General features: G+C 43.7%; 1 protein-coding gene across 3 annotated transcripts in view; it reads left to right on the forward strand.

The window, feature by feature from the left end:
• The window catches only part of smpd3 (sphingomyelin phosphodiesterase 3), a 97,377-nt gene that overhangs the window by 66,117 nt on the left and 18,014 nt on the right, over positions 1–13,246 (forward strand). For all 3 annotated transcript variants that reach the window (XM_017698802.2, XM_017698804.2, XM_017698803.2), the window contains exon 3: positions 7,595–7,670. In XM_017698802.2, the coding sequence (XP_017554291.1) occupies positions 7,595–7,670 (76 nt within the window). The remainder of the gene's footprint in view (positions 1–7,594; positions 7,671–13,246) is intronic.

Genomic DNA, 13,246 nt, shown 5'->3' on the forward strand with positions numbered 1-13,246 from the left:
ACACACACACACACACCAATCAGGCTTAACATCCACCTTGTTTCTACGCTCATTGTCCATTTTATCACCTCCACCTACTATATAGGTGCCCTTCCACTTTCTAAATAGGTGCAATTCCAGATTAGACAAGATATGGAGGGAAGAGGTACAAGATGTCAATCTATATGTGCAGCTATAGACTTGGTAGAAGTTACGGTGAGATCAGAGTGAGTCTGTTTGAGGTGTGGATTGTCCGAGGTCATGGTAATGGTGACAATTCAAAATCTGAAATCTGGAGTTTATGTAGGGAGGATTCATGGGCTTGGTGACCTGATTGTCTAACCCTGTACACACACACACACACACACGCTTGCTCCTCTGAACTCTCCTCTGCCTGTTGTCAGTCTCCAAGTACACACCTCCACTCAAGCATGGATAACTGCCTAAAATATTAATTCTCAAGGACACACACACACACACACACACACACACACACACACACACACACACACACACACAGATGCAGACAGGGAGGAGAACATGGGGATAAACAGAAAAGAAAAGGAGAAGAGCACAGTTTGGTCCAACAGTAGAGGAGATGAAGGCCATAGCAGTGGTTCATTACTGTCCCTTAATGTAATTAAATCTACAAATCACTTCAGAGAAACAGCTCCATTTATTAGCTGCTTCGCTCTAAACTGTGGAGCCTGCGTTTTATCCACTCGGGCTAATTGGGCATTTGGGCTTTTGCTTTTGGACTAAACGCTACGGGGGAAGAAAAATCCTCTCAGCATTCAGAGTAAGAGCAGTGGGAAATGAGAGCCAGAGCCCGATGGAGGAGGAGGACAAGAACGTCCAGCCAAAGTTTAGTGTTATAAAAAAGTACGAGAGGTTTGATCACGACTTTATTAAAATAATACCTGAGGAGAAGTGATTTGGGCTTATATTAGAGCGTTAATGTTCAAGATTTTTCAACTTTTAAGCTGACTGTGGTCATTTTGAATGTCACAGACGGGCATTCTACTTTCAAATATTTGTTTAATGCATGCGTTTCTACGTCATTTTCAAGAGGTTCAGCATCACACCAGGCAGGCGACACACGGTGTCCAAGAAACATTAAACCATCGTTGGTAATTAAAGTGCCCACACCAGTGCAGCGTCAACATGCACCGCCAGTCAGCGACTTCCAGTGCTGCTCTGTGTCTCTTATCTCAGCATCTCCTAGCTCGGTATTCAAGTCCAGGACCACTGAGAACAGCAAAGGCAAGGCATCAAGATAAACAGACAAATGCTAATGGTTGGTTTCCTTGAGCTAACACTGCTCACTTTGACACAATGCAACTTATTTTGCGTCAAACTTTTTTCAGCTGGAAAACAGCGAGTTTAGCCGATGCTAAACATGAAAAAAAAAATGATGTTGAAAGTTTAATTCTATCAAATTTAAAAATGAACTCGAAAACGAACTGAAAACGAACAATTAAGAGACCCTTATTAGTCCCACAACAGGGAAATTTCACCTCCGCATTTAACCCATCTGTAAAGTGGAACACCACATACACACTAGTGAGCACACACACACTAGAGGACAGTGAGCACACTTGCCCAGAGTGGTGGGCAGCCCAATCCGCAGCACCCGGGGAGCAGTTGGGGGTTAGGTGTCTTGCTCAGTCTTGCTGAGTGTGTGCTCACTCAGTCATGTGCTGTCGGCTCTGAGGATCAAACCGGCGACCTTCCGGTCACGAGGCTGGTTCCCTAACCTCCAGCCCACGACTGCCCCCAATGTGCATGTTTAGCCGTCTGCAGTACTTTTTCTTTTCCCTTGTTTGGACTAAAGCCCGTGTGTCAAACACAAGGCCCGTGGGCCAAGTCAGGCCCTCAGCACGATCCTGTCTGGCCCATTACATTGTTTTCAACTTCTATTAACCCTCCACTGCATGCATTATGATAGCAATTTAAATACTTCACTTTCTTGCTTTAAACGGTCCTTGATTATTATCCATCCATCCATCCATCCATCCATCATCTTCCGCTTCTCCGGGGTTCGGGTCACGGGGGCAGCATCCTGAGCAATGAGGCCCAGACCTCCCTTTCCCCAGCCACTTCCACTAGCTCCCTGGGAGGGATTCCGAGGCGCTCCCAGGCCAGATGGGCGATATAGTCACGCCAGCGTGTCCTGGGTCTTCCCCTTGATTATTAAATTATATATAATAACAAAAAAGTGTGTGCAAGGGTCTTTTTGGAGTTTGTTGCCTTGAGGCAACATGGTGAGACAATGGGAAGAAATGACAGCGCCGTGTTCCCTGAAGTGGTGAGACGTGGCTCGTGACTGGCTGAATCCATTCAGAGTTGCTTCTCGGCAACAGACACATTTCTGCAAATTCTCATAGCAAAAAAAATCATACTGAACGTTAAAAAGAAGGTTTAAATGTGCCCAACAAGAGATCATTTTACCAAGCTCATGCTTTTTATTGACTTACTCAGACTCTTCCCTGTGCTGTGAACCGTTTTTGTCTTTTAATATGTATGATGTTGTAAAAGTGAGGAAAATGAGTTTGTTGTACTGAGGCAACATTGTGCAATAGAGGGTTAATATTAGCCCATTTCAGAGTGCGCTGCACTACAATTCCCAACATGCACTGCAACATGAGGTACACTCCAACCTCGCTCCCCCCAACAGCAATCTATAGGACAGCGGTTACACCGCAATCCTACTATACCAATCACATCACCAGACACACCGGCTGTGTTTAGCCAGCTAAAAACACACTGACGTTTAGTTCACTGAAACGGAGACATGGACAGGGTGTCCACTCAGGAGCTCAAATACCTCTTTACATCCTCAATATCTGTCTTGTTTACAGAGATGATGCAGCCGTAATGAAGGAATAGCACATAAAGTATGAAAGTAAACAGCGGAGAGTTGGACAGACAGCAGAGGCACCAGAGAAAAGGGTGGAGATGAAGAAGGGAGCTCTCTGGCCCACGGACTTGTTGAGATTTTTAATACGGCCCTTTTAGTGGCTGAGTTTGACACCCCTGGACTTAAGTGATTAGAACGTCTTAGAACACTGCCCTCTGGTGGAGTAAAGCTTTTCAGCTCACGGTTCTCAAATAAGAAAACCAGGGGCCGGTGTCACGAGAGCTTTCTTAAGGAAAAACTTGCGAATGTTCACACGACGGACACCAAGAAGTTCATAAGAACGTTTTAAATGCAGTTCTCAAATGTTCTCTTAAGAAAATCTTCATTATTTTCTTAACAGAATCTTTATTGTTTTCTTATGTGGGCTACATTGCATTTTACCACATACCAGAAACGATGCAGGACACATTTTGAATTTGTATTATCTGTTATTTTTGATATTTAGTTTAATCCACTCAGAGGAAGAAAGTGGAGGAAAAACATCAAACCAAGAGTTTAACCTCTTAGACTCTTTGAGACCACCGGTGGTTTCAAAGCGCACTTGGTCATGTTCTTCATAACGTTCATACTCCATAAGCTCCATTCAGAAGCTGGGCGTCGTGTGAGGCTGTTGCTCTTCTCTCCAGTCTAATAGACGGTGACGTCATTTTAAACCCTTATAATAAAAGAAGCTGAACTCAGTTTGTTTTTCTACTGAAAGTCGACCCGTTTTTTCCCAAATCTGGGCTCTAAACTATAAACAGACGGCGTCTCTTCAGTGATCTGCTCTGGAAACATCACTTTTAAGAGAATAACACAAAGAGCGTCGGAGATTTTTGGCTTTCAGCAGTGAATTATAAGCATGTAGTGATACATGTGAGTCCATCCCTGATGTATGGAAAAGCTGCTGATGGGCCCAAGCCTTTACTTGCTGCACCAGGTGACTGCTTACAGCATCACAGAGTGACCATGTTATCCCTTTCACTCCTGTGCTGTGATAAACTAGGCCACACGCAGCTACTGCGGCTTCCACGTATCGAAACCGGTGTTTTTGATTCCCTCGATATTTAACACAGACGGATTTAGTCAGCAGGGACCTGCGGGCCAGACAGATTAAAACCACTGCTGGGAAAAAAAGGATTTCCAATAAAGATTCACAACCGCCAGTGTAATGCAGTACGCAGCTAGGCTTAACCTGCTTTTCCTTTTCCTCCTTTATTTACCCACGATAGGGCCCTTGAGAGCTTCCTGCTCTTTTCCAGAGCTGCTATGACAGCAGTTTTGGAGACCAGGCCCAAACACGTTTCCATGTTTCTGTGTTTTGCATGATCATGTTTTCATTTTTGACAGTAATGTCCAGAGCTGGACGAAGTTCACAAATCATGTACTTGAGTTAAAGAGACATCCAAGGTAAAATCTTCCTCCAGTAAAAGTAGAAGTTCCTCCCTTTAGACCTCCACTTGAGTAAAAGTACTAAAGTATTTACCTTCAAATGTACTTAAGTATAAAGTAAAAGTACTAAAAGAGTAATTCTGGCTCTGATGTCCTGTTATCATTTTTATAACCAGACTGGCTTCATGAACTCATTTCAGGTGAAAGTCCTCCAGCGTCTCTCTTGGTAAACCAGTCTTTTAATAGAACGTCATTAATTAGTGACGCTGACGTCTATTAAAATGATCAGAAGCACAAAACACTGAAGGTAAACAGTTTCCATCAGGGAGAACCGAGTGGCTCTGAAATCACTTTTTACACACAAGCAAAGTTTCAGTTTCAGATTTATTTACAACTTAGTTCCAAGTTTAAGTTGAATAAAAACTGGCTTTAAACTCAGGATCACAGATGAGCTCCTTTACTGTGTTGATCTGTAGGCGTCTGTTCATAAACATAAACCAGCCCAAACTCATTTACTATAAAATGAAATGGTGTTTGTAGAAATTCAGAAAAAAGCCGCGTCAGTCTCGACTGCATATGTGGACATATTTCTATATTGAGCTCTATTTACACAAAGTTAGGTTAGTTCATCATTTATGTTGAACAGACTCTCCCAAAGTTTTACGCTGCTGCGCTGACGTTGAACCGTGTGCTGCACTGGGTCGGTCTGACCAACAGGTCAAAACCAGCTCTGAACAAAGTGACCGCTGGGCCCTGATTGGTGCTCTGGCTTTGCGCTTCTTTCGTTTTGACATGTTACGTTTTTATACACGCAGAAACCAAAAGGAATGACAGATTTCTCAAAATGTAGGAGGAAAAAGTCGGATATTAGACTCTGAAATGTAGTGGAGGGAAAGGAAAAGTCGCCCAGAAATGGAGAAACTTCAGTACAGATACACCAAAAATACTCAAGTACAGAAACTAATTACATTTACACTGCTAATGTCAACAGTTCTATCCTATTACAGCTATAAGCCCAGCTCAGCTAATGAGAGACGCCACTCAGTAAGTGCATCTATACACTTTAATAGGAGATATTAGTCCATAAACAACAGCAAAAACAGAGTTTAATTGGGTGCACCAGTCAAAGACTGAGCGTTAACCTTTTTTGATCCTGTCTGATTTCTCAGCAGCTCAGGAGAGTGAAGGAGAGCTGGAGAGGATTTAGCTCTCCAGCTGCTGCGCTGTACTGCTGTTTAATCTATAGTAAAAATCCTTCATCCAAAAAATATCAGACTTTAAAACAGCCAATTCCCCCATATATCAGCAGTAACATAGAGAGAGAGAGAGAGAGAGAGAGAGAGAGAGAGAAAAAAAGAGAGAGAGAGTGAGAGAGAAAGAGAGAGAGAGAGAGAGAGAGAGAGAAAGCGAGAGAGAGAGAGAGAGAAAGAGAGAGAGAGAGATAGAAAGAGAGAGAGAGAAAGAGAGAGAGAGCCAGAGAGAGAGAGCGAGAGCGAGAGAGAGAGAGAGAGAGAAAGAGAAAGAGAGCGAGAGAGAGACAGAGAAAAAGAGAGAGAGAGAGAGAGAAAGAGAGAGAGAAAGAGAGAGACTGAGAGAGAGAGAGAGAGAGAGAGAAAGAGACTGAGAGCGAGAAAAAGAGAGAGCGAGAGAGAAAGAGAGCGAGAGAGAGCGCGCGAGAGAGAGAGAGAGAGAGAGAAAGAGAGCGAGAGAGAGCGAGAGAGAGAGAGAGAGAGAGAGAAAGAGAGAGAGAGAGAGAGAGAGAGAGAGAGAGAGAGAGAGAGAGAGAGAGAAAGAGAGACTGAGAGCGAGAAAAAGAGAGAGTGAGAGAGAAAGAGAGCGAGAGAGAGAGAGTGAGAGAGAAAGAGAGAGAGAGAAAGAGAGAGACTGAGAGCGAGAGAGAGAGAGAGAGAGAGAGAGAGAGAGAGAGAGAGAGAGAGAGAAAGAGAGAGAGAGAGAATGTAGAATTACACCCGTATGAACCCCCACATGAGCAAAGCTCCTATAATGGCAAACTGCTTATCCTGTTAGAAGAAAATAAACAAGAAATAAATTATGCAATTATATATCTGCCTACGATAATATCAGGAACAGTGGGTCTAAGTGACTCAGCCAGTTTCAATAACATCAGTAGGAAATGTATTTTCCATGTAATCTCCACTCCTCTCCTGTTTTCATCCCATTCTGTTAAACTTGCTTTCCTTTTTCTTTCATCATTAATCCTGATTTGCTTTGGAATTAATTTCAAAGGCGCAGTGAGTCCAAACCATGTCTGTCAATAAGCAAAGTCGAACTTTGCTTTGTCCTCTTGATGATGTTTTGGCAATGCTGTAGCGACATACAGGACAATGAAGCTGTCAATCCGCCTTGGGAGCCACAATATTTTATGTCAGTTTTACCATCTTGGCTGTAAATATGTCTCATTATGTGTTAATGTACTAAAGTAGGCTAAACATTTCTCACATCTCCAGCAGGAAATTTTTCCTCAAAAATGGAAGTTTCTCGTAAAACGTTTGACATTTTACAAAACTGAGATCAGCTTCTCAATCGCCAGCTTCTTGTTCGGTTTTCCCATTCCACCTTAAATGGTGCCTGAGGCGCCAGAGTGTTACTGCTGTGCCATTTTAAGGTGGAATGGGAAAATCAAACAAAAAGCTGACGAAGAAGAAGCGACTTCAGCCTCACATGTTTCTGGTGTTTGACAGTCAGTAAAACAGCTGGAGTGCTTATAAACGTAAATAAATCGCCTCCAAATGATCGATGTTCGTCTTAAATCTCTCTCTTTGCCTTTTCGTTCGCTACTAGCTGGGCAAGATTGTTGTTGCTATGGTAACCAGCAGTCTGCGCTCAGGGTTAAAGGGTGGATCAGCAGTTCTACATTAACTCCAGCGTTTAAGACCATTTACTGTTACACTGTGTTGAACGATCAGCAGAGCTTTATTTTACCGTAAAGGAGGATTATTTTATTATTACTTACTAATCTGATTCAGCTGTGCAGCCGCAACAGGGCAGTAAAAGGGCCGCATGTTGCTGACCCCTGGTCTAGAGGAATCAACTGAGTAATGACTGTCATGATTGAACACGTCATGTGTTCTCTTCCTTCGTTTCTGTCTTTTCTCTCCGATCCGTTCAGTCCGGTTCAGAGTGCTTTATTGGCATGTTAAATAATAGACTTGTAAGCACTGTTGCTCTTACGACAGTGGCAGGAGAGGAGGTGATGTCCTGTGAGTGAGCTACAAGCACCCGCTACAAGTGTTTTTGGTGAGTATTTGTAAGGAAGTAATTCTGCATCTCAGTGAATTCTGACTGTTCTCCCTCTCTCTGCAGGTACAGGTGGGCACCTCCCATCAAGAGCAGAGGGTTGTGGGATACATCGCCTGTACTCACCTGCATGCTATAGAGGGTGAGTAATTGTGTTGAACACTCACTCTTTGACACTGACTTTAGTAATGATGTCACAAAATACAACTAGGTCTACGTCACTCTTCTGAGTGATCTCAGTGGCGTAACGACACACATGCACACAGGTTTGATGTATTTTTTGATTCTGAGATTAAGATCTGGTTTGTTTTTTGATATTTTATGTATTAAGAATATCTTGGTTTCACTTGAGGGGCGGCACGGGTAGCGCTGTTGCCTCACAGCAAGTAGGGCCTGGGTTTGATTCCCCGGCCGGGTGACCAGGGTTCTTTCTGTGTGGACTTTGCATGATCTCCCCGTGTCTGCGTGGGTTTCCTCCCACAGTCCAAAGACATGCAGGCAGGCCAGTTGGACATGGTAAATTGCCCCTAGGTGTGAGTGAATGTGCCTGCCTGTCTGTCTGCCCTGCGATGGACTGGCGACCTGTCCAGGGTCTATCCCGCCTTCCGCCCGATGACCGCTGGGATCCAGAAGGAGAAGCGGCTTAGAAGATGTGTGGTTTCACTTGTAGTTCTATTTTTTTTCACACATAAATAAGCTCCACTCCACCCCACAATAATCCCACTATGCCCTTAAAACAGATGCCTCTTCAAGGGTTCTGGTTCTTTGCATGGTGAAATAGTTCTTCAGCTTGATGGAGAGTGTGTTGTATGTGGTTCTATGTAGCACCAAAAATGATTCTATTGTTATGATGCCAAGCTCAAGTACAATGGAAGAAGCTTTTTGGTACTGTGTAGAACCTGAAAGGTTCTATTAATTCTCCATCAGTCTGAAGAGTGTTTTCACCAGGCAAATCATTATTTTAGTTTTAAAACACCCTAAATAGAATGATCCTCTTCAGCAAAGAACCCTTGAAAGAACCCTATTTTTTAAGAGTGTAAATTTGAAAATTGATTGAAGAAAAACAGCAATGAGTCATTTGAGCATGGGTGTTTCCATAGCATGAGCCCCACCCCTCCCTGAAAGCTTTAGTCTAAAATGCTTTAATATATATAGTATATACACCAATTAGACATAATGTTATGACCACCTCTTTGTTTCTACACTCATTGTCCATTTTATCAGCTCCACTTACTGTATAGCTGCACTTTGTAGTTCTACAGTTACAGACTGTAGTCCATCTGTTTCTCCGATACTCTGTTACCCTGTTCTTCAGTGGTCAGGACCCCCATGGACCCTCACAGAGCAGGTACTGTTTGGGTGGGGGATCATTCTCAGCACTGCAGTAACACTGATGTGGTGGTGGTGTGCTGGTGTGTGTTACGCTGGATCAGTTGTATGACCACTGATGAAGGACTAAACTGTGCAGCAGCAGATGAGCTATTGTCTCTGACTTTACATCTACAAGGTGGACCGAATGTCTAATAGAGTGGACAGTGAGTGGACACTGTTTAAACTCAGCACAGAGTATTAGATTGGTGGGAATGAAGCTCAGGGATTGCACTACTATCCTATAGAAATGTTTAAAGCATGGTGATTATTTTCCCTCTCTGAGCTGTGTGTAAAATGCATAAGCTGGATAACAGAATGTTTGAAGCAGTGTTACAACAAATCTGCATCATCATAAGGGGATTGTAGATAAATTACATTGATATTTATTCCTATGCCTATATTGAAAAAAACAAAACTAACACAAATTGACAAAACTTAGGTTAGGAAATCCTGAAGTTATAGAGGCTACAAATTGACCACAAGGAGGCACCATTAACAGTTAAATAGCTTTGATGCTGCATAAGAGCATTTTACATCAGTGACACTGCATCCTCATTCAGCCTTACAGTGCACAACAATGTGTGTGCAGTTCTGATGTAAGTAACTATTAGTATTTCATTATTTTTGTTTTGTGAGAAGAGATTAGCAAAAAATCAAACAACAACAACCAAAGGAAGTTTCTAATTCTTCTGTGCTGTCAGAGGTTCACTACTTTAATAATCATCTTCAATCAAAATCATAATCAAATCACGAGGTGCCATTAGATTCCCGTCCCATACGAGCAATTAATTCAAGAAATACAGTAAAATGGACCATTAAAGTATTTTTTATTGTTTTTTTTGTTATTTTTTTAATTTAGTAACATGCCAAGTATAGCAATACAAGTATGGGTGCTTACACACACACAGCCTCCCAGCGGTGCTGTGCTAGTTGGGTTTAAGCAGTAACACTGAGAGGAACTGACAGGCTTCTCTCCAAAAGAGAGAGAGTAAGAGAGAGAGAGAGAGAGAGAGAGAGAGAGAGAGAGAGAGAGAGAGATTTATGAACGGAGAGAGTGGGTGAGAAATGAGAGAGGAAAGGGGAGAGACAGAAAAGAGAGATAGAAAGAAAGAGAGAGACAGTGAAAGAGATAGAAAGAGACATATGAAAAGAGAAAGAGATATAAAGAGAGAGATATAAAGGCAGAGAGAGAGGGTGAGAGATGAGAGACAGAAGGAATTGAAAAGAAAAAGACAACAAAAGCAAGACAGAAAGAGAAAGATTGCGAAAGAGAGAGAGAGCCCCTCCAACACACCCACACACACACACACACACACACACACACACACACACACACACACACACACACATACACACACACACACACCTTCCTTGCATGTCTGTGACATCAGTGCACACACTGACCTGCACGGCCTGCTCTCTCTCTTTCTGGATGGATTAACGATCACAGCCCCTCCAACACACCCACACACACACACACACACACACACACACACACACACACACACACACACACGCTCACGCAAGTCCGTTCCCATGGTGACTGGCCGTGGCTGAGCTGAGCATCAGTGTTGCTATTTAAAGGCGGAGTCGTGGCGGGTTTAGTGAAGACAAATCTGCTGCTATTCTAGGATCCACCCACACACACACACACAGCCGCTAGCCATGCTAATTACAGCACACACTGCTATTTATGACACATCTGAGAAATATGAGGAGAGAGAGAGAGAGAAAGAGAGAGAGAGAGAGAGAGAGAGAGAGAGAGAAAACGCAAGTGAAGAAGTGGACTGTGAATAAGGACAGAAGGGGAGGGGGTTAAGTGAAAGGGATGCATGTACAGTATATGACTATGTATGTAAACACTCCTTTTGTTAGCGACTTTGGCTATTTCAGCCACACCCATTGCCCACAGGTATACTCAAGCATACACCATGCCAGCTCCATAGAAAGGCAGAGGCGGTAAAACAGGTCATACTGAGGTGCTCACTGACTTTCAGCAACTCTCTGAGTGGACCATACCTTTCCAACCAGTCAGTTCTTCTAAATGTCTGCCCTGCTCGAGCTACCTTGGTCAACAGTAAGTGGAAGTTTAGGTAAATCAACAGGTCAGCTGTGAAGCCAGTAAAACTCTCAGAACCGGCCATCTGAGTGCTGAAGCTTGTAGAATTGTTTTTTTGTGGTTATAACGCTCACAACTGAATTCCAGACTGCCTCTGGAAGTAACATCAGCACAAAAACTGTTCATTGGGAGCTTCATGGATTGAGTTTCCATGGCAGAGCAGCTGCACACAAACCTAGTCATATACACATTTTAGGAGAACGATTTGCAGTACTGTCCCAAGTTTTATCTCTTAAAGTTGTGTTTGAAGCCCCTCTTGGTTTATGAGCGTGCAGCTTCTGGCAAAAGAATATCTACCATGCGTAGATTGCTGTTTTTTTTTAAATATAAATTGCAGTTACACATTAATAAATTTGTAATGTTTATTTGCACAACACAAAAAAGATTAAAAGGCAGGTAGGAACAGTTGAGAGAGTAGACATGGACAGTATGTATGTGTGTATGCCTGATTCAGTTGGACCTTGTCACAATTCATCACCTTCATCTTAAACCACTTGGTCCAGATAGGGTCGTTTTAGAGAGCAGACCCCGTCACCCGCAACTTCTTCCAACTCATTCCGAGGTGACCCCGAGTTGCTCCCAGGCCAACTTGGAGATATAATCCCTCCAGCGGCTAGGACAACCTCAGGGTCTCGTCCCGGTAGGCCATGTCTGGTCTCCACTGGGATTTGTGCCCAGGAGGCATCCTGATCAGATGCCTGAAGCACCTCAACTGGCTCCTCTCAATGCAGAGGAGTAGCAGCTCTACTTTCTGGATCGGGACCCTGCTGTGGGGGATTTGGCGGATGCCAAGAGCACCTGCCGACCAAAAGTTTGGTTGAGGCGGGATAATGGTCTGGGGCTGATTTTTAGGGCGTTGGACTATTTAATTCCACTGAAGGGAAATCTTGATGCTACGGCATACAATGAGTTTGGAAAGAACTGTGCGCTTCCAGCTTTGTGTCAGCAGTTTGGAGAAGGTCCTTTCCTGCTCCAGCATAACACTGATGCTGAACAGAAGAGCTTCACTGCTTGGTGCTGTGTTTTTAATACTGGAGGACACTGTACCAAAGCGTCCTCTCAAGTTTGTGTGTGTGTGTGTTTGTGTGTGTGTTGATATATAAGGGTCTGATAGCTGGTGACATTGCGGGGGCGGATGTGTGGCGTTCTTTAGCTGTATATGAACGCTGTCAGTTCACGCTAGCTGGTTGACTCATGAGCTGAGCTTTGATTTAATGCAAGCTTTCTTTCTTAGTCTTTTCTAAAACACAGCCTGATTTAGCCTCTCAGCAGAGGCATTCACAGCAGCCTACACACATCTCTCTCTCTCACACATGCAGCATCTCTCGCAGACTCTCACGCACACTGGTGCGTATTCCCGTCTTTGTGGGTGTTTAGATGTTCCTCTGTGCTCCATCTAGCCCATCCCTGACCTTAACCAGGACTGGCGTTTTGGACGGGCAAGACAGAGTTACAAGTTGGCTGTACCTTGGGTTGTACTCCTGCGACCAGTGGCTACAACGAAGTAGTAACTTAAACATCTAAACATCTGTGTCGACCACAGGACAGGGAACAAAAATGAAAGGAACAGAAACCTCAGAACTCATTATAGGACAAAACTGCACAAAGAAGCAACTTTAACATGCTCATGATTAAGATTAAAAGACCCTTATTAGTCCCACAGCGGGGAAATTTCACCTCTACAAGCAACCCATCTGTGCAGTGAAACACCACACACACAACAGTGAAGACACGCACTAGAGGAAGAGGGCAGTGAGCACTCTTGCCCAGAGTGGTGGGCAGCCCTATCCAGAGTGCCCGGGGAGCAGTTGGGGGCTATGCGCCTTGCTCAAGGACACCTCAGGGGATTCCATAACCTCCAGCCCACGACTGTTTATACCTTCAGATTTAATGAGCCACATTCAGAGTTGGGTAACTATTTGTAGTTACTGTGATTATGTAATGTTATTTGTTCTGCTTGGCGGCTTTAATTCTCTGAATACACTGTGTTCATGCAGTCCATACATGGTGGAGGTGGTCTTGGAAAAGGTCAAAGTCCTGGCAGTTATGTGCTGGAGGTTAGGGAACCAGCCCTGTGACCGGAAGGTTGCCGGTTCAATTTCCTCGGCTGACGGTCCATGACTGAAGTGCCCTTGAGCAAGGCACCTAACCCCCAAACCACCGCTATGATTAAAGGTTACCTTGAATTCTGATTGTCACATATTTTGTGCTTTTTATTGGTGGATTTG

The sequence above is a fragment of the Pygocentrus nattereri genome, chromosome 8 (assembly GCF_015220715.1).
Source record: "Pygocentrus nattereri isolate fPygNat1 chromosome 8, fPygNat1.pri, whole genome shotgun sequence".
Lineage (NCBI taxonomy): Eukaryota > Metazoa > Chordata > Actinopteri > Characiformes > Serrasalmidae > Pygocentrus > Pygocentrus nattereri.